The 23,102-nt window shown below is 35.9% G+C and overlaps 2 protein-coding genes across 2 annotated transcripts; one reads left to right on the forward strand and one right to left on the reverse strand.

Annotated features, from left to right (window-relative positions):
• Positions 1-13,749: 13,749 nt before the first annotated feature.
• On the forward strand, positions 13,750-14,342 carry LOC125499642 (uncharacterized). Its single transcript, XM_048648689.2, has one exon. It carries the CDS (start codon positions 13,784-13,786, stop codon positions 14,006-14,008), a length of 225 nt encoding a protein of 74 aa, XP_048504646.1. The 5' UTR covers positions 13,750-13,783; the 3' UTR covers positions 14,009-14,342.
• A 2,396-nt stretch (positions 14,343-16,738) lies between these two features.
• LOC125492442 (uncharacterized mitochondrial protein AtMg00810-like) lies at positions 16,739-17,272 on the reverse strand. The gene has a single exon (XM_048634924.1). The coding sequence runs from the start codon at positions 17,270-17,272 to the stop codon at positions 16,739-16,741; it is 534 nt and encodes a 177-aa protein (XP_048490881.1).
• Between the last annotated feature and the right edge of the window lie 5,830 nt (positions 17,273-23,102).

Below are 23,102 nucleotides of genomic sequence, written 5' to 3' on the forward strand. Positions count from 1 at the left end.
GAGAGGATCCGAATTGAAAGGAAGAACAAAAGCTAGGGTATCGGGAAACAAGTATCTCTAGAATGTTTTGGAGAGATTTGAAGGATGTTGGAGATGGCGGACAAGTCGACTCGGAATGAATCGGAAGAAGAAGCTTCACTTGTAGGGATCCTAGGATTGCGGTGCCATCGGTGAAAATGAGCTTAGAAATCAGAAGGAGGCCGTACTCGAAAGGTCCGACGAGCGTAGACTATGATTGGATCTTTGGTTTAAGATGGAGGTGTTGATGATGGTGGTGCTCGGTGTTTTCTGCCATTGATAAAGGAGGAGAGAGAAAAAAAATGGAAGGGTTAAATGTGGGTTGGATATTTAGAGGAGAGAGAGAGAGGGGTGGAGTTTTATGAGCAGAGAGGGAGAGTGTCAGAGTGGGATAGAGGGAATTGAGAATATAAGCCGCACGATCAAAATCAACAGCCCAGATGTCTTGTTTTCAATTTTCATATTAAGAGTTATTTTCACAAGATCTTGTTCCTATATATATATATATATATATATATATATATATATATATATATAAATTTCTAAAAAATAAAAATATATATTTTAATTGGTGTGGTCCATGGATAAGGTCTAGGTAGGGTCTGGGTATTTGAGTAGTGGACTCTTACCCTACTCTTACCCGGTAGTAACAATACTCATACCTTACCTTACTATGGGTCCAAAAAATTAATACATATACCCTAATTTTAGGGTAGGGTCTTGGACCCATTGCCATCCTTAATCAGCACCGCCACCACCATCACAAGAACCAATGGAATACGCTGCGCCACCACCAACAACAGCAACAATATGCAAAGAAATAGACGCTTAATTTCCAATTTTTCTTTAAAAAAGAGGGAGGCATTTGGGTGGTGGGTCATTGAAAATAGCATATTACAGGCGGAAGCAAGGTGGTGGTGGTGATGATGGGGCATGAAGGTGGTGGTGGACTGGTGGTGGTGATGGGGCATGAAGGTGGTGGTGGACTAGTGGTGATGATGGGCATGAAGGTGGTGGTGGTGGCAACTAGGGAGTGAACTCCAATGAGTTTCCCCAAAGTATGGTGATAATGGTCGTGGGGAATAATGGTGGTGGTCGGGTGTGATGGTGGTGGCGGTACGACGCCGCTGGTGGTGTGGCAGCACCAGTGTTGGTGTGAAATAAGAAGGGGAAGGGGAAATGAGGAAATAGAAAGTGAAAAAAGAGAAGGAGAATACATGAGCAACCGAATACGCGCTTGGCGAAGGATCCCGAATACCGTATTTTATACGTATTTTGGACGATAGTAAGAATATTCAGGGTGATCTTTATCAAAAGTCGTGTCTTATGATACGACTTCACCTTTGCAAAGTAGTCTGTGGCCTTTGGGATTATCTATACCTATTTATTAAAGAAATCACTTATTGACTACCGAGCCATGGGTGAAGTATCAAGAGAATAGGTGATTGATGACGTAGGTGACGATGTTAAAGAAGCCTATATTAGTGGCATGGTAGCAGTTTAAGAATGTCGTTTTAACACATAAAAAGATTGACAAAGTCAAAGATTTCAACAATCACCTAGAGGTGATCATGGGCCGGGCTTTGGCCAAAAAAAAGTGGCCCGTTTCGGGCCAAAGTCGCAGGTCGGGCCAAGGTTCGAGCCAAAAAAAACGTGCAAATCCCGGTATTTCGGGTCGGGTCTATCAGGCTTTTCGGGTCGGGTCAAAATTTGGCCTATTTTTCCAAATATAGGTTACCCGTAGCCCAGTTCTTTTGCCTAAAAAATCGGGTGGGGACGGCCCCGGTCATGGGGTCGAAAAAACTTGCCCAAAACCCATCCAAAATCGGATCGAGCTAATCTTGATCACCTTTACAATCACCCTACTAAAGATTTCATAAAATTAGACGTTGGATGATACATTGAACTAGTCAACATCCCGGGATGTCAAAATGGAAGCCTTGCTTGATAAGCAAATCATCACTTAAAGTAGTAAGGAAGCTAAGGTCTCACTAGTAAGAAGACTAATCTTCTCCAAAAAAATTTGACACCTAATTTAATTAGTTGTTAGTCCATCAGGAAAAAAGGTAATATCTGTTTTAAGATTCATTTTCTTTCACTCCAAAAACTTTATAACTATGTCCTCACTCTTTAATATTCTTTGCTTCCCCGGTCCTCTCTTTTTGGTCATTTTGTTTATGATACATTGTAACTATTTAAATTCGTCGCTCTCAAGTCGTTCTTTACTTTGTAATCCAACCTACTTTTGTGCTATCCAAGTACACAGTCCGTTCACATTTTACCTTATCATATCATGCTCGTCATCTTCAAATATGGTGACATCTTGTTTTTTCCAAATAAAAGTAATATATACAATTAACCCTTATTGCTTGTTCAATTTACTCGTGCATTCTACACATTGACAAATCTATCTACCCATTTTTCATTTAATCTTTGACCAGTAATCTCTATTGACAAGTTTAGTACTTGAGATTTTTGCCCCCATAATTTTTAAAAGGAAAATTTGATTTAATCAGTTTCAACTATGGGCGTCTTGACGAAAACAGTCCTAACTCTCGTTTTTTATTGTTCAGTCCCAACTTTAACACCTCCTCCCCTTCTTTAGAGCACTCCCAATGGTGATATAACTCATCACCAAAATCAGAAAATTTGGGCTTAACAAAAAAAACATGCATCCCATTGGTGATAGAAAACCCATCACCAAAAACATGTTTTGTCATCCATCACCATGTGAGCAAACCATCAGCAAATGAACCATGTGAATGAAAGACAAAATGAGCTTAGTCACACACAGCCAGCCAGTGGCAAGCTGCCACGTGGCTGCTGCTGTGTTCTTTTTGGGAAATTTCGTGGAAATTTCCACGGAATTTCCCAAAAAATTCGTATTTCAAAAAAAAAAAACCAAAATTCATATTTTTTCCCCTCTATAAAATGATACCCATATTGATATATTTCAGATAAAAAAAAAAACTTCTCCTCCTCACCTTTCTCTCTCTAAAAATATTTATACATCATTTTGATTTACTTAGCTCTAAAATCATGTTCACCTAGCTCTAAAATCAGATTTGATTGAAAATATTTGGAAATGCTATGGACATAGGGGTTGTTAGTTGTGCTTTAATCAGATTTGCCTCTAGTTATGCTTTCATTTCTGCTTGTGTATCATCTTTTGATTGTTGTTAATGGATTGATGTTGTGCGTTTCGATTACTAGTAATTAATCATCGACTAATGAAAGTAATTATCCGATAATAATAATTTTTCAGGACTTAATACGCGATAATATATAATTACATTATCGTAAGTAATTTTATTTTACCCGCCATACGTAATAATAATTAATTTTTGTAATTAATTATTATTTTACTAATAACCTAATAATGATAATTAATTTTGTAATTAATTATTATAATTTTAAGTAATCATAAGATGATTCATTTTTATTTTTAATATGTAAATTATATTATTTATTGAAGTAGGAAAGAGAAATAGGAGAGAGAAAGTTGAGGTGGGGTAGTGAAATGTAGGAGAGATAAAGTGGGAGTTTGATGGTTTTTTTGTTCATGAGTGGGATGGAGGTGACACATTTGATCATGAAATGATCAAAACATGAGTAAGTAGGAAAACTTGGTGATCAAACCCATCACCGTTGGGAATGCTCTTACACTGGTAGTCCTAGTGGACTGGTGACTTACTAAACTGGTTAAAAAGTAAATTAACCTTTTTTTTTCCTTTTTATGTTTATTTCCACCTGTTTCGTCTACCGCCTCTTTCAGTCTTTCTCTCTCCTCCCTCCTTCTGCCTCTTCCCCTGCCACCCCTCCACCACTGTCACCACCTGCATCCCCCACCCTTATCGTAAACCCACAACTCAACCCCAAGCCTACCCGCCACCCTCCCATCCCACCCGCAACCTTTATCCCCAACCCATGCCCCTACCCCACCCCCAGTCCCCCGCACAACCTTCTCCCAACCCCCCATCCCGCAGCCTTAGAAATGCCCCTACTGCCGCCACTAATCCTCCGACCCCCCAATCCCTCTGCATCTTCTCTCTTTTGCTCTCGCCTTCATCTTTAGGGTTTTTGGGAGGTAGTTTTAAAAGTGGTGGAGGTGTTTTGGGGTGATTTCGAGGGTGGGGGAGGTGTTTTGGGACAGAGGGATACAATTTTGGGGCTAAGGAGGGTGTGGCTGGGGCAAGGTAGTGGTTTCGGGTTCTGATATTTCGGGAACAGGAGAGGGGTTTTGGGGACAGGGGACGGGGGAAGATGGTGGCGGGGGAGGTAATAAAGGAGCTTTAGAGACGGGGGAGGGTGGTGGGGGAGTGGTGATTATAAGGGGAGGTGAGTAGTGGGTGGAAAGGGAAGGGGTTGGGTGGCAGGGGAGAGGAGGAGGAGGAGGGAGCAGTGAAGGAAGGTGGGAGGATCGAGGAGGAAGAAGATATAAAAAAATGCCAAATTTTTTCTACTACATCTACAACTGATATTGTAAATACTATTTAAAGTTGGGACTGAACAATAAAAAAGATAGTTGGGATTGTTTTTGTCAGGGCACCCATAGTTGGGACTAATTAAATAAAATTTTCTTTTTTTAAATTTGGTGCATCTTTTCATATTAATTCCAAATTGAATTTTATTAATAAATAATTTCAAAATTGATGATATCTTATTGTATTTTTAGTAGAGGAATATGAGTAGCATATTATTTAATGGTTACTTTATCTATTGCGAATTAAATTCAGAATGCGAGCATTACCGATCATGTAATCCCGTGTAAATTTATGGATTTTATAAATATATTTTTGTATATATATATATATATATATATATATTATATATATAATATATATATATATATATATATTTATATTTAAATATAATTTAGTTTGAAAATAATTTAAAGGTTGACTATTTGAAAGTCAAAAGAATTATTTTAAGGATTTAAGAAAGTTAAAATATTTGTTAAGGCATGCTTTGAAAAAAATTTAAATTACTTTTTGGATTTGAAAAGGAGTTTAAATGGACTTGAGGAATCCAAATACTAATTAGATTAGGAAAAGGACTTCTAGTGATGTTAGGAGTTCAATTATCAATCATATTCATCATTAAACTCTATTTAAAGCCCAATTGCCTTTTTCTAAGCCCAAAAGAAAAATGCACATATAAATACATTAGACCAAAATTTTACCCACGCACAAACTTTCTCTATTCTCCCTCTCACAAAACCGGCGGCCTAGTTTCGCACGTTTTTTCTCTTCCAAGAAAAAAATTCTTCCTCAAAAAGAAACTTTCCTCCTTCACTTTACACCACTAGGGATATTTTCGTCTGCTGCCACGTCAAAAAGAAACCGTGATATTTTCGTCTGTTGCTGTCACGTCACCCAGTCGGCGCCTTTTGTCCTCTTTTTCCTCTGTGTTGGTTTGATTATCTTTCTTCCTCCTCAAGTTTTATTTAAAGATTATATTTTATGATTTGTTTTGGTGTTAATTATGTTTAGAAGCTTTAATTTAATGATCTAATTATGAATCTATGATTATATAATTTATGTATTGAAGAAATAAAAATTTTATATTTACTTATTATGTTTAAATTGGATTTTTAATTATCAAAGCATGAATTTTTAGGGTTTTAAAGATTGGAAAATCATAGTAGTATGTTATAATCTATGAAATTGATTATACTTATGAGTTTAAATATGTTCAAGTATGTTTAAAGAGGGTTTTAATTAATAAATTATATGTTACTGGAATTTTAAAAGGATGTTATTGATGGAGTTTTATGGATTTTAATGACTAGTATAATAGTACTGTGCTAGGAAGTATTAGTATTAATTGAAGTTTTAATGATGGAAATAACTTTTAATATTTTTAAAAGGAGGTTTAAAGTATTTTAAAGTTGCTAGAATCTATTTGAGTATTGATTATAAATTTTTATGGGTTGTTTTAGGCGGAGAATTTAGGCGACTTTTAAGGTTGTTAAAGCGGTCTGTCAATTTGTCTACACAAGGTACATACATACCTATGTGTTGATTGATGTAGTATCATGATTTTAGGAAGGAAAGTTATGTAGTATCATGTATGGAACTTTGTGAATTCATATATGATTGATGTTATGTTGGATTTTGCATGTTTTATGCCTATGTGCGAAAATGTTAAGTATGAGATTTAATTAAGAGATTTTTATCATGTTTGTATGGAAGATTGATGCATGGATGTTGGTTGGAGACTCTATTTTATTAATTCGAAAGGGAAAATTAATATATATTTATTGTTATGAATCATGATTGAATCATGTGTTCCGTATTATTATTATTTTTACTACTCTATGAGGACTATGGGCTTTATTTGATAAGGTTATAATTTATACCTTTGAAAGGTAAGTTGGTTGTTGGCTAGGTTCAACAAATAAGAAGGATTGAATTAAGGAAGAATTAATCTTGGGTTGTAGGTTGTATGATCACTTATTTAATCCTAAGATTAAGGAAACAAAGTTGTGGATGTTTGATTATATATTATATGTGTTGTGTGTCATAATAAGGAATAATTGGTTAATCATGTAAAGTGAAACTTGGATAGTGATAAACTTTAGACTGGTGCACGTCTAAAGTTGGACAATCAGGAGTTGCGGTACATGGCGAGCGTGCCATGACTTTTTCTGGGAATTATGGATTGATCACCGTTCTCATTTTTATTTAAAAGGTTCCTCGATATCGTAGGTCATGAGAATACGAAGTCGCGCCCGTATTTCGTCTTCCAAAGGGAAGGCTGGTTTGTAGTTAAACAACTCAATCCAGTGACTATTTCATTTAAAAGATATTGTTAGAGTTTAGTTCAATAAAAGTTATCTACAGATTATTATTATTATATTGTTATTTATTCCTGCTTACTATTTATTAGTATCATGTTATGAATGTTTATTTATTTATTATGTAGTACCCAACTTTGCTGATTACGTGCTTTGTTTCTGTGTTTGATCATGGCTTTGCCTTATTGATCTTGTGATGATCCATTCTTGGTGAGTAGATTCTCTAGTGCATCGTCATCTACAGGTGTGCAGATGATGCATCACGGGGTGTCAAGAATGGAGAGCTTATGTAGCATGTTGATTATTTATTGTTTTATAGTAGATACATTATATTTAAGTTTGGTTTAGGGTTAACGTTAATATTGTTGTTTTGTTTTAAAGTTACTTTGTTATTTATTATATTTCAATTCTAAAGTTAATTAGTTATATGTTTTCTACTGCAAAATTTTGAATAAGCCGATACGTTATCAAACGGGTGATAATACTTTGATGATTCTTTAGTTTTATATTTGAAAAGTATTTTTGAAAAAGAGAGAATGATCGAGGTGTTATAGATCACCTGTGCTTGATCATACTCTTATTTTACCTTTGTACATTTAGCTCTTGGTCTTCCATTTCCGTCCATTCTCTTCAGCAGGCTTCCTTTATGCGCGGGTATTACAATTGCAGTAACCATTGTAGTCATTGCTACAAGCCTACAATTAGGGGTGTGCAAAAGGGGACTGGGACCAAAATTTGGACTAGACCTGTCCAGACGGGTGTATTCTGGTTCGGTCCCCAATCCACCAAAATCATGGATTCCGGGTTTCTTGTCTTGTCCGTATGAAATTCAAATTTTTTTTGTTTCGAACCGAAAATCCAGATTTTGTGATTTTTTTTAAAACGCTGATGGCATTGAAGCCCAGCCCAACCTCAAACTAAATTATTGAACAAGAAATCCTAAAAGTTTCCGCCTTTTTCTCTTAGCCTCTTTTTCTTTTAGCCTCCTTTTCTCTCCCTCTTTCTCATATCCCCTTCATCTCATCCACGATTAACCATGAGGATCACCGTCCAACAGCAGCACCACCGACGACAGCGACTCGGCAAGGCGGCATGGTGACTCCGATAAGGCGGCACTGTGACTGGCAAAGGGTTCATAGAGGAGAAATTGGATGATATGGAGCACATAGTAGAGGTTGGTAGGGAACAAATAAGAAACATTCAAGAAGGTTCAAAAGCTTCCAAATTATATTCCTGTTTTTTTAATTCTTCTTTATTTATAAATTTGATTTTTGAATGCTTATTTTCAATAATTTCGAATTATTATCTTGCAATTCATGTTAATTTCGAATTTAACTATGAAATATTATATTTATGCATGTTAATTTTCTGAATTTGTAGTTAAAAGCGACAAAAAACATGTCCATTTCATTCCAAACTCGGATCGAAATTTTCATGTCCGGATCGGTCCCAAAAATTGGGATTTCGGTCGTGGTCCAATCCGGTGCACAACCCTACCTTTCAACAATGCAAAAGCCTGATAATAAGTATGTGTTTTTTATTTTCAAATGCAAAAGAAAAGTGAAAAACAAACGAAAAGGGAGGGAAAATAAAGTAAAATAAAGAAAGTCAACAACTTGGTCAAATTGTAGCGAGAATCCATAGGTAGTACCTTTATAATATTAAAACTAGTATTTTGGCTTGGATGATGCCTCGGGTAGTTACAATTATCAAATATTTATAAATTTCATAATTGCTTTTATTAACTTTTTGTAAATTTTTGTCTAGTACGAAAATGAAAAATGACCGTTATGGCATGATAAGTTATTTTTTGAAAAAAATCTAAGAAATTGAGGATAAGAATAGCAATTTCAATGAAATTGGGCTAAGGGAATGTCATTACATTAATAAAAGTGTTAGAAATCAAAAGGTGTTAGAAATCAAAAAGTGTATCTATGTCTTTATTGTTACATATAATTATAAGACTTTATTATAGTTTACTTTGAAATACTAAATATTGAAGTTGTAGTAGATTGATGGTTAAACTCTCACATTTCATTAATTCAAAGATCATGTGTTCAATTTTTGATAGCTACACAATTAATATTTTTGAATGAAATCATAAACATGTGTGTGTAGAAGCTTGAAAAGAGTGACACATGTCACATACACTAGAGAGGGCCATGTGGCACCGTTCTTTTGATAGGAAAATCTTTTAATATATTTGCATACATATTTTTGGGACCCCACTGAGGATCCCATGGTAAGATGAAGGGTCCTGCCAGACCGTAACCTCTTGCAGGTTAACTTGAATTGGGTTTGAAGGCACTTTTGCGCGGGGGGGGGGGGGGGGGGTAAGGGGAAACATTCTCCCAAAATTCCCCTAGTGGCGATCAAACCCCCAACCTTGAGGTTGGAAGAATATTTCCTTACCACTAAGCCAAGCGTATCTTGGTATATATCTGTATATATTGAAGTTCCCTAAGTTCCATACAACTTTTCGTACTAAAAGATAGTTTATGACAAAAAAATATATTTTATACAAGTGTGTCTATCAAAATTTTCGTAGTTAACTTTTTTTTTTACATAAATAAAAGTTGTGATTCTTTATTACTACTAATACGCATAAGTCATAAAGTCAAAGTCATAGTCATATAATGTAAAATGATAGTCACAACTCACAATTCACAACTCACAACAAATACGCATAAGTCATAAAGTCATAGTTATACTTCTTTCGTTTCACAATACATGTACCATTTTTTATTTAGGCGTTATTTATCAACCAATTTTGAAAATCTTTCTCTCAAAATTATGTAAGAAAAAATATAATCAAGTAGAGTCTCTTTAATGTAAAATGATAGTCACAACTCACAAAAATATAAGGTTACATTACATTTTTCTTAAAGGAATATAAGGTTATATTTACATGGGAACATGCCAAATCGCCAAACATGCAGGATGGCAGGACATATCACTTGTATACAACATGCCAAATCGCCAAACATGCAGGATGGCAGGACATATCACTTAATTGAAATTGAATTCTCGGGGGCTGCTCATACTTGGGCTAGAGGTTCTTCTGAAACAACTTATCAAAGTGCAAGATTGGATCGTGCACTGTGTAATAGTGAGTGGAGTCTTCGTTTTGACAAGGCTCATGTGAAACACCTTCCAGCGATTCAATCTGATCACAGCCCCATTATTATCTCTCCCAATGGTTTCATCCCCCTACAAACCAGTGCGCGGCCATTTAAGTTCCAAGCAGCGTGGATGTCTCATGAGAATTTTCAATCCTTTATCAATGAGAACTGGCGAAAAGAGGAACCTCTTGGGCTGGCTCTACAGGACCTCGCTCAAAAATTACAGAACTGGAACAAAGAGACTTTTGGTAACATTTTCCATCAAAAACGTCACTTGATGGCAAGGTTAGCAGGAATCCAAAAATCACTATCGAATAAAGTGGATAAAGGGCTCATCAAATTGGAAGCCAAACTTCGACGTGAACTGGATGACATCCTTGAACAAGAAGAAACACTTTGGTATCAAAAATCACGAATTGAATGGTTGAAGAATGGTGAAAAAAATACTACTTTCTTTCATTTAAGTACCATCATGAGACGTTGGAGAAATAACATAACTGCCATAAAGAATCATGAAGGCAACTGGATTACGGAAAAGGAAGAAGTTAAGAACCAGGTAGTAAATTACTTCGACAACTTATTTACGGATGAACATGTCAGGGGAAATGCTGAGATACCGCAAGACGTTTTCCCGGAACTCGCAATGTCTGATTGGAATCATTTATCTAAACCTTTCACCAAAGCAGAAATTGACGAGGTAATCCCTCAATTAGGAGCACTTCGTGCCCCTGGACCTGATGGATACCAGGCCTTATTTTATCAAAAAAATTGGGATTTGGTAGCAGATAAAGTTTATGAAATGGTATTACAAACACTACAAGGGAAAGGAATTCCACAAGGTATTAATAGCACGCACATTGCATTGATCCCTAAAATTCAAACTCCTGAATCTGCGGCCCACTTTCGTCCCATTGGTCTTTGTAATGTGAGTTATAAAATCATCACGAAAGTGATAGTGAATCGGCTGAAACCGATCCTGCCCATCCTTATCTCAAACACTCAGGCGAGTTTTGTTCCGGGAAGACAGATAACAGATAATATTGTGATTGTACAAGAAGTCATTCATACAATGCGACGCAAACAAGGGTCTAAAGGCTACATGGCTATCAAAGTGGATTTTGAAAAGGCGTACGACCGTATTAAATGGTCCTTTATTCGAGAGACACTTTCCCAAATGAATCTCCTAATTCTGTTAGTGGATATTATAATGGATTGTATCACTACGTCAGAGTTGAAGGTACTATGGAATGGGGAACCTTCGAGGTCCTTTAAACCCTCAAGGGGAGTGCGTCAAGGTGATCCATTGTCACCTTACCTCTTTGTCATGTGTATGGAACGCCTGTTCCAAACAATTGAAGCTGCCATTATAGAAAATAAGTGGAAGCCAATTCGGGCGAGTCGTGGAGGCCCTTTGCTATCCAACTTATTTTTCGCAGACGATATCATACTCTTTGCAGAGGCTTCAGTTGATCAGGCGACTGTTATTCATGATTGTTTGGATCGCTTTTGTAATGCGTCGGGGCAAAAGGTCAGTTTAGCCAAGAGTCGTGTGTATTTTTCGAAGAATGTAGATTTGGATACCAAATCCGTTTTATCTGAAGCTCTTCAAATGGAAGCTACAGATGATTTGGGCATGTATTTAGGTATGCCAACTCTCACGAGCCGAATAACTAAAGAGACTTTCAGTCACTTGTGTGAAAAAATTGATCGTCGGCTTTCAGGTTGGAAAACCAAATACCTTTCTCTTGCGGGTCGCATTACATTAGCCAAATCAACTCTGTCAACTTTGGCCAACTACTCTATGCAAACGGCAAAAATTCCAAAAACAATTTGTGATGAACTAGATAAGAAAACCAGAAGATTCATTTGGGGTGGAAGTGATGATAAACGAGCTATTCACTCTCTCTCATGGGAAGTATTACAAAAACCAATGAAGCAAGGGGGGCTTGGAATCCATTCAGCTCGTCAAGCTAATGCGGCTTTTTTAACGAAACTTGGTTGGAGGGTTCTCACAGAACCAAATGCACTTTGGTCACGGGTTTTACGGCACAAATATTGTCAAGGTCGTTGTGATGTAGACATGTTTGTTCCAAAACATGGTATGTCTAATGTGTGGGCTGGCATAACAGAGAATGCTAAGGTTTTGGGTGAAGGCATAAGGGTGGCAGTGGGGAATGGTTTGAACACTCTATTCTGGAAACATAAATGGGTACTGGATCAACCTCTTTGTGATGTAGCTATTCAACCCCTCCCTTTGGAAGTAGCAGGAGTTACGGTTCATGACATGTGGGAACCAATGCTCGGATGGAAATGGGAGTTGTTTGCTCCCTATCTTACCCAAGACCACCTAAAACGAATTCAAGCTCATGAAATTCGAGAAGACATGGAGGAAGGTGATCTTATCTACTGGCAAGGTAATAATAGAGGAAAATTTTCAATACGGGCGGCCATTAATATTATGAGACATGAGACCGATGCGTTAGATGAAGAATGATGGGAACTCATATGGAAAGCTCCTGTGCAACAACGACAGAGAGCATTTTTGTGGATGGCATGTCATGATAGACTCATGGATAACTTAAACAGATTCAAACGTAAATTAACGGACGACCCAAAATGTTATATTTGCGGACATCACACTGAGAATGCGAATCATATCCTACGTGAATGCCCTGCAGCCATCATGGTTTGGCAAACCCTTGGTGGACCGATCACTAAGGACTTTTTCTGGAGTGGAAGTCTGAAACAATGGATCACAAGCAATCTCAAGGTTGATGAGCATGGTTCTTCTGAACTTTGGCCAACATTATTTGGGATCACGGTTTGGTGGCTTTGGCGTTGGAGAAACAATAGAGTGTTCGAGAATGGTGCGGATATACCTGTTGAATATGGAGCTTTTCTTCAAATTAGATACGACGAAATGCGAAGAGCGCTGAACATGGGTCATACAAATGGGCTCAAGAAGAATAAAGAGATTTTTATTCAGTGGCTTGCTCCATCTGAAGGTTGGTATGCCTTAAATTCTGATGGTGCAGCCAAGGGGACGCCAGGTGTGGCGGGAGGAGGAGCCATCATCCGCGACCACCTAGGAACCTTCGTTACAGCCCTGTCAGCTAACTTTGGGATCTGCTCAGCTTTTAGAGCTGAGGTGTTAGCTCTCCTCAAAGGGCTCCAGTTAGCTCGCAATCTACAAATTTCTAATCTACTGATTCAGTTAGACAACTTAGCTTGTGTGCAACTTCTTAAACGCAAGGAAGAGGCAGGTGGTGAATGTGCTCAGCTCATCAAAAGCTGCAAGAAGCTCATTGAAGACCCAACTTGGAAAGTGTGCATCGAACATGTGTATCGGGAAGGAAACCGGGCAGCTGATTGGCTTGCAAACCATGGCGTAGTTCAGAACTGTAGCCTCCACATTTTAAATAACCCCCCTTCTTCTTTATTTAGAATTTTAGCTGAGGATGTCCAAGGCGTGGCCTTCCCACGCTTGGTTCCTCCTTAGAGTAGTTTCTTTGTGGTTTCTTTTGCTACTTGTTTGTTTGTTTGTTTTGTTGTGTTTTTTATTTCTTTGGCTTTGCCTCCTCTGAATCAAAAAAAATGAAGCAATGAAGCAAATTTAGCAAGTGGGGCGGTTACAGACTTACAGTGAATCCAAGATGACTTGCTCCATAATACCTCCTCAATACTAAATTTGTAATCTTCTTTTCTTCTCATCAACGTCTCTATACCATTACTTAAACTAAATCCACTGGCCACTCATACATACTACAAGCCATAATCAATCCAAAATCTAACAACATAATATAAGCGAAACCAAACAATAATATAGTCTCTAAAAAAACAAGAAATGGGACACAGCCATGGACACGACTGGGGTCCAGTGTTCATTGCAACAATGTTGTTTTTGCTTCTGTCACCTGGATTGTTGTTTCAAGTGCCTGGTGGAAAGAAGTGCATTGAGTTTGGCAACTTTCGTACTGGTGGAGCTTCCATTTTGTTCCACGCCCTCCTCTACTTTGGCCTTATTTGTGTCTTCTTGATTGCCCTTAGTCTTCACATGTATTGGGGTTAGTCAGACCATATTATTCCGTCTCAATTTAGTTGTTACATTAATTTAAATTAAGCTTTTGATTTGAGGCGCAGAGAGTATGTAAGTTTATGATTAAGCTCTTATTCTTCACTTGAGTTCTTTTGTGACTTTTTTAATTAATTTTATTTATTTTGATAGAACTCATATGAAGTTGTGTTATTTCGATTTTCAAGGAGAATGTGAGAGAGTGGGTGAGGCGTCGTCTCGTTTTCTCTTTTAAATTTAATCGAGTAAAAGACTATATGTCATCATATGGAGTAGTTATTTGAAAATGTTGGTGCATGTTTATCATTGACGTGTTAAGCTCATTGCTATTTATTATTACGAATTACGACAGTGGCGGACCCAGGAATATGAATATAGGGGTACGAACGGACAACAAACACAAAATTAGGAGAAATAAGTTCTTATAAATTGTTCAACGATAAATTTTACTATCGAAATATCCAAAATATGCGTAGTCATACAACCCAAATAACAAAGAAAAACACAATAAGGTTAAAACTAAAATTACACTTACATTCTACGACTCTTCATATTAGAAAATCGAGTAATGGTATCTTCATAGGGAACTTGTAGGAATACGTTCTTTTTAATAAAGTAACCCAAAAATCATTCATGACTAAATTGAACAATTCAATATATCCTTAAATTGAACAATTTAATCTATCCTAGATTGCTAAATCCCTAACAACTACATATGATTTCAATTTCAATAAGTAGCTCACTAATGATTAGTATACATCTGAATATTCTAATAATTTAAGAATTTAAGCTAACACATAGCAAGCATCAAAGTATGAAAATTGAAAATAAAAAAAATGAAACGGAACTTATGGATTAGTGGCTACTGTGTCAAAAGTTTGCAGTTTTGCAAGACTACACTCAAACGGTAGTCGGCCAGTACAACTGTGAAGCAGAAGCAAAAGCAAAGCTGTGGAGGAGAGTTGAGCTCTTTAGTGTAGATAAACATGGAGAAAGAGAATAGAGAAAGGAGCTAGCGTGGAAAAAAGGGGTCTGGGGGTACAGTTGTACCCCCATGTACCCTTCTCGGTCCGCCAATGATTGCGTATCTAATGTATAAAAAAAAGATTTCCTTGATAAATTGGTGTTATATCAATATTATATTGGTTAGACATGTTGAAACTTCATAAGACTACGGGATCATTAACAAATTGGTATAAAAATATCCGACATGATGTTAATTAAAGTTGAATTAAATATATACCTATATACTCATGTTGAAATAAATGAAAAAGCTATTGACCTAAACATGACTCGTTAAGTAAATATTATTGAAAACTCAGCTTTAATTCAATCTTTTTATTAAATAAATTACCATATTACTCGCTTTAATTCTAGAGAGTTTCGAGAAAGGAAAAATAAAAGGCGAATATTTTTTCGTAAATATAGATTGAAATGTATAGTTCACCAAATTAATTAGTCGAACTTGAACTCTCAAATTATCATCTTTTCGAAGCACATATAGTAGTAAAGTATTTTTAACATATAGTAGACATTGTACAAGGGAAAATCGAAAAGTCACAATTATTACCGACCATGAACCAACTTTGTGTAGTTTCTATCAGTTAGGAACATATATTTGCTTCTAACATTCTTTTAATTGAATGTTAAATCACATATTTTGTATATTAAATCACTAATTAATATTTTAATTTATTGAAACAAAATTAAAATTAAATTCAACTTTCGAAATTAAATTTGTCTCTCGTCTTCCTTATGTCAATCTAACCATACCATGACCAATTCGAGACGACAAGAATTTTTTTCTTTTGTTAAATTCATCAAGTTTTACGTGGGTACTTTTTTTTTAAAGTTAGGATGGAGTATCCTTTGTACAAGTAGGGGGGAAAGGAAGAATTGGGGATCTCACTTTGCAAAGGGCAAGAACCGAATCTTTGTCAAACAAAATGAACTGAGGGTCTCCAACTAACTAGATCAACCTTGATTCTTTATATGGGGACCTATATAAAAAGGATTGCTTATAAAAATGATTGCTTATATGGGGACCTTGATTTGGTTGTTTATAAATAAAACAAATTTGAAATAAGATATTCAAAACTTAAAATAATGGGGTCAATTTTTTCTTTTAATATAATATATAGTTCAATATACAACCTAAAATATAGAAAAATAAAAAATAGTGTTCAATTTTTATCGAATATAAGTAGATAATTAAATTGTCATGTCCTCCCCGACCAGGTGTGTGGGAGTTCTTATGGTAAGAAGTCTTGCTTAGATATGAAGAATTCCTAAAAGATAGACTCACACACGCGCACATTATATGTAGGAAGGGGCTTTTTGTCCCTTAAGGCTCTGCTCTTTTGGATCGAATTGATGAAAAATCAGTTTAATTTAGACAAAATCAGTTCAGGATAATTCAGTTTAGCTCAGTTAGTTTCCTTCCACATGCAGTTTTTATTTAATTCAGTCCAGTTCATTTTAGTTCAATTAAATCTAGTTCAGTTAAAAAAAAACAAAGTCTAAGTAAAAAGACAAGAAAGGATTAGGTGGCCCATCCCGTAAGGGCCATGAGGACTATATACATATATTTGTGACAAATTTTTGTTAGTCGAAGAGATTATAGATACTTGTAGAATTGTTATTTTGAAGAAAGTGATTTAAGAGAGTACAACAATAACTTATCTTCACAACAAATAAATATAAAGAATAGTATATGCCATTTAGGCTTTAGTTGGTAAAAATTGTGGAATTTTTCCTCTTACCCCTGTACTCGGCCTCAGCACTACTACGAGAAAGGGTGGGTTGCCGTTTTGAAGACCAAGAGAGCAAATTATCTCCGAGAAAAATACAATATCCGGAGGTAGAACGACGAGTGTCAGGAGACCCGCCCCAATCGGCATCTGTATATGAGATAAGACGAGTAATGTTGGATTTGTATAAGTGAAGATCAAAAGAGAAAGTACCCTGAAGATAGCGTATGATACGCTTGAGAGCACTCATATGCTCATTAGTAGGAGCATGCATATGAAGACAAATCTGCTGCACGGCATAGGAAATATCGGGCCGAGTGTGTGTAAGATACTGCAGAGCACCTGCAAGACTGTGATATTTGGTCGGATCCTCATAAAGAGTATCAGCAGTAGCACTAAGTTTGGGCTTAGTATCAACAGGAGTATGACAAGGATGTTTTGATACTTTTGGATGTTTTTCTTTGGATATTTCGGCTGATTGTGAATTGGTGTCTAGTTGTAGCACCAGCATCCCTAGCTCGCTTAGTTGAGCTATTGGGTTATTTTGGATATATTCTGACTATGTGCATGTTTTTTGTCTTTATGCTACTTTTTGAGAATGACAAAAGGGGGAAAAGAAAGCATATAATATTGACTAGAATCTTGATGATATCCTAGTCAATATACGGGACAAGTAGTGAATAATTGAATGCTATTAATTTGATGTACGGATAGATTCTAAAAAGGATGATAATTCAATCCATGCATACTTTGAGGGGGAACAAAAGAATACATGCATACTTTAAGGGGGAACAAAAGAATATTATATTCATAGTTTGTCATCATCAAAAAGGGGGAATTTGTTGTGCATGTACATGTTATGTTTTATGCACATGTTATGTTTTTGATGATGAAAATTAATATAATATGTTGTAGTATGAAAGTATTTAACAGTTGCAACAGATGCATGAAGAAAGAAATTGATAAACGAAGACTTTGAAGAAAAGAAGAATCAAGAATGAAGTCCTAGTTTATAATTTCTTAGAATAGTTACTTTAGATGAAAATGTAATATGCTCTAACTTGGTGATATGCTATGTGCTAAATATAGAAATATAAAGTTAGTATAATTATTATTTTCTTTGAGTTAAGAAAGTAAATAATTATATTAAAATTATACGAGTTTCTAAAAGATTTAATAAAAATGAGTTTTTGAAAAAGATTTTAATAAAAATAGTTTTGATAAAAACGAGTTTTTGAAAAAGATTTTAAAAAAATCAGTTTGATAAAAACGAGTTTTAAAAGATTTTAAAAAAAGATTTTAAAAAACGTGTTTTAGTAAAACGTGTTTTAAAAATATAAAAAGAGTTTTATTTGGAAAATATCTTTTTGATAAAAGAAAAGATTTGAGTTGAAAAAGAAAATCTATATGGAAAACTTATCTTTTTTTGTTTAAAAGATAAAGATAGAAAAAGATAAAGTTTTATCCCTTAAATCAAGGATTAAAAGATAAAGATATTTTTAAGTGATTTTCGTCCTAACCAAGCTCTATAAAAGGGAATCAGAATTCACTTTTAAATCTCACGTTTTCAGAGAGAAAAATCGAGTCTATTAAAAGCTGAAAACTATTTCCTTGGCACTGAGCATAGCACTGAGCGGTTAGGTTTAAGTTACTATTTCACAATTGTAATTGTCCTCTATTTGCTTGACTAAGAAGCACATCATTAGGATCGTTCTTTTTCTGTAACTTTTACTTATAGAGAGTGTCAACACTTAGAGTTAAGTGTTGGGAGTCATTACTAGGGTTAGTAGTGAGGGGAATCGTATTGTATCAAGAGTTTGATATTTTAGGATTCAAAGAAATAAAAGAGTTTTTGTTTCTTGTGGACGTAGATCTCAGAGGTGAGATTGAACCACGTTATATCTTGTGTCAAATCTAATATCTTTTAAGTTTATTATTCGCAAAAAGCAAATTAGCAATTTTCGAGTGTTCGTCAGAGCCGGCACTGAGCGTAAAAGGATTTTTGCGAAAATCGATTAGATTTCACCACTCAATTCAACCCCCCCTTCTTGAGTGTTCCCTTGGTTCAACAAGTGGTATCAGAGCAGGCTATTCTCGTAAGACTCACATCTAGAGAATAGAAATCATGAACACACAGACGACTTCGGACAAGTATTCCAAGTGTCCATTTTCAACGGGAAAGATTATGGATGGTGGAAGACTGGATGAGGATTACATTCAAGGTTCTGATTTAATGCTGGAGAATCATAAAGACTGGACCTCTTCCTATTCAAACAAAGATGCTGAAGGAAACCTGATTCGACAAGGAGGAAGATAGTACAATTCTGTTGACTACGGAAAGCAGAAAAGAATTTACAAAGCTATGAGTATTCTCCAATCTGGAATTGGACCTGATGAATATTCAAGAATCTTCGCATGACTACAACTAAGGAAATCTGGGACACACTGGAATTGGCACATGAAGGTACAAACGAGGTAAAACAGTCTAGGATAGATTTACTAGTCCAACAATATGAACTGTTCACAATGAATAAGGACGAATCTATTAAAGATATGTTTACCAGATTTACACTAATAACTAATGAACTAAGATCTTTAGGAAAAATCTATTCTTCTGAAGATTTAGTTAGAAAAGTGTTAAGAAGTTTGACTAATAAATGGCTTCCAAAATAACTGCTATTCAAGAGGCTAAGGATTTATCAAAACTCTCACTAGAACAACTCATTGGTTCCTTAATGACTCACGAACTTGTTTTAGACTCTAAATCAAGTGAACCAAAGAATAAGGGTTGGCCTTAAAAACTGAAGTAGAAACGGATGATAGTGATAGTGATGAAGAACTAGCTTTCTAACTAGAAATTTCAAAACTTTTGAAAAAGAATAGGAATAACAACTTCAGGAGAGGTGGAAACTCCAAAGGTAAAGGCACTACTTTTAACCCTAAGAAAAGTGCTACTAACTCTGGTTGTTTCAAGTGTGGTGAGTATGATCACAGGATTAAAGAATGCCCTCTGTGGGATGAAGAAAAGCCTAGAGAAAAACGAGAGCAGTCTAAGAAGGAGTACAAGAAAGCCATGATCGCAGCAGTCTGGGGAGACTCGGATTCTGACGAAGATCAGTGCCAGCTCAGAGCCACGAAGCAAAATTATGTCTGAATGCTGTACAGACCACTCTGAAGACGGCACTGAGCCCTGACGACTCACATCTATGCTTGATGGCTAAAAGTTCGAACCCTCTTGAAGAGGAAGAAGACAGTGAGGTAAGTCTAACTTCTTTAAAACCTTCAATTCATCTTCTTTCCAAAAATAAGCTTGTCATATTGCTTGAAAACGTAATTGATGATTGTCAAAACATGAATGATAATTTTGATAACATGAAAAAGGAAATAAAAAATTTGACCAGGCTAAAAATTGGATTAGAAACAGAATATAAGGAATTGCTGAAAGAAAACAAAACTCTAATAAAAAGGATTGACGAGAAAGACTTAGAGATAAACACACTAAAACAAGAAAAGACTCTAGTTGATAATCTCGTAAAAACTCAGTGCCAGTCACTGAGTTCCAAGCTGAAAAGTCTAGTCTTGAGGAACAAATTGAAAATTTAAATCACGAGTTGAATGAACTTAAAAATCAAGACAACAATCTGAAATTGTCCCACTACGCTACCTAGTGATGAAAAAAAAGAAGAACTGGATAAGGTTAAAAAGGACTTAGAGATTTCCCGAAAAAGAAGTAGTGATTTGAAACCTCAGTTGAATATTTGGAATCACAACTTTCTATTGCTCGAAAGATGCACGAAAAATGGACCAATGGGAAGAATGCTCTAAATTACCTAACTTGCACCACAAACAACAGAACAAAACGGATTAGGATATTCTGAGCCCAGCAACTCAGTGCCAGACCCTTCGAAAGAGACTTTCGAAAAAGAAAATAGTTGGCCTTCCTGAATATCTTATTTGCAATTTTGTGGAAATAATGGACACCTAATTGAGGACTGTAACAAAAAGAAAAATCGAATTGCAAAGAATGTCAAACATGTTACTCAAATCTGGGTTAGAAAAGACATTCTAGATGCTCAACGTAAGAAAAAGGGACCCAAACAAATGGGTTCCTAAAACTAACAAGTGATTCTTGTGCAGGTAAACGTGAGAGGAAGCAACCTATGGTATCTCGACAGTGGTTGCTCAAGACATATGACTGGTGACAAACACAATTCCTCTCACTAGTAGCCCACAATGGAGGGTGTGTTACATTTGGCGACAACAAAAAGGGAGAGATCATTGGAATAGGAAGTCGGCAATCTCAACACACTCCATCGAGAATGTTATGTTGGTAAATGGACTGAAACACAACTTGTTAAGTATATCACAACTGTGTGATAAAGGTAATGTTGTTGAATTTCAGGCAAATTTGTGCCAAATCTTGAATATGAAAACTAGGGAAGTAATTTGGAAGGTAAAAGATTAAAAATGTCTATATAATCTTCTAGATACCTTACCTAATGAGAAAATTTCATGCATGAGTGCCTACAAGATAATCCACTACTTTGGCATAAAAGACTTGGACATGTTAGTCTAGACTGCTTAACAAATTGAGAAAAATGGATTTAGTAGATGGTTTACCATCCATAAACTTTGATTGGGAAACAATTTGTAATGCATGTGCTAGATGCAAACATGTTCGATCATCTTTTAAGTCAAAGACATTTGTTAGCACCTCTAAACCCTTGGAACTAATTCACATGGATCTTTGTGGCCCAATGCGTGTAAGGAGTAGAGGTGGTAGCAAATATGTGTTGGTACTTGTTGATGATTTCTCTAGATTTGTTTGGACATTATTCATTGGTGGGAAAGATGAAACATTTGATGTTTTTCTTGTTCATATTCGAAAAGTTCAAAATCAAACAAATTGTAAATTGTGTCTGTTCGTACTGATCATGGCACTGAGTTTGAAAATACAGATTTCGAAAATTTTGCAATGACTATGGAATTGATCATAACTTTTCTGCACCAAGAACACCTCAACATAATGGAGTTGTAGAAAGGATGAATCGTACCTTAGAAGACATGTCTCGAACCATGCTACTATATAGTGGCTTACCTAGAAACTTCTGGGCCGAGGCAGTAAGTACTGCATGCTATATATATAACAGAACTAAAGTACGATCCATCTTGAATAAAACTCCATATGAACTATCAAAGGTAGGAAACCAAATATTCTCACTTAAGATGTTTTGGATGTACTTGTTATGTTCACAACAATGGCAAGGATAATTTGGGTAAGTTTGATCCAAGAAGTGATGAAGCAGTGTTCATTGGTTACTCTCCTCATAGCAAAGCATATAAAGTATACAAAAAAGAACAATGCGTATGGAGGAGAGTGTCCATGTCATATTTGATGAATCTGATAAAAGCTTACAAGATGTGCAGGTAGATGATGACGAAGACTTCTCTATTGGACTGATTAGAGAGTCACGAGACAACCAGCAATGAGAATCAACCTGAAACAGTTCTGAGGCTCAGAGCATGGCACAGTCTGAAGAACAAACAACAATGCGACGAGATGAAAAAGATGCAGAAGAGTAACTGAAACTGTCGAAGAAGAAGTGTCGGCAGAACCAACAGAAGCTGAAGAAAGCGAAAACAACATATGAACGCTCAGAGCATGGCACTGAGCCACAGAACGAAATTTTCACTCCGAAGAAGTGGAAACACCAAGGATCACATCCTATGACCTAATACTCACAGACATATCAAAGGGAGTCCAAACTCGTTCATCTCTTCATAATTTTGTGCTTTCAATGCTTTTATTTGAAATTGAACCATCTAATTATAAAATTGCATTGACTGACCCTGATTGGATTTTGGCTATGCAGGATGAGTTAAATCAATTCAAAAGAAATGAAGTTTGGCATCTAGAACCTCGTCCCACTCATCAATCAGTAATTGGAACAAAATGGGTTTTTAGAAACAAACTGGATGATAGTGGGATGATTGTTCGAAATAAAGCCAGACTAGTGTGCCAAGGTTTAACCAACAAGAGGGAATTGATTATGATGAGACTTTGCCCCGTAGCCCGTTTAGAAGCTATTCGAATTTTGATATCCTTTGCAGCTTTTAAAAATATTAAACTTTTTCAAATGGATGTCAAAACTGCATTCTTAAACGGGTACTTAAAAGAAACAGTGTATGTTGAACAACCTCCTGGCTTTATTGATCAAAATTTTCCTAAACATGTTTATAAACTAGATAAGGCACTTTATGGTTTAAAGCAAGCTCCTAGAGCTTGGTATGAACGCCTATCTATCTTTTTAATGGAAAATGGTTTAAACGAGGTTCAGTAG

The sequence above is a fragment of the Beta vulgaris genome, chromosome 1, assembly GCF_026745355.1.
Source record: "Beta vulgaris subsp. vulgaris cultivar EL10 chromosome 1, EL10.2, whole genome shotgun sequence".
NCBI classification, from domain to species: domain Eukaryota; kingdom Viridiplantae; phylum Streptophyta; class Magnoliopsida; order Caryophyllales; family Amaranthaceae; genus Beta; species Beta vulgaris.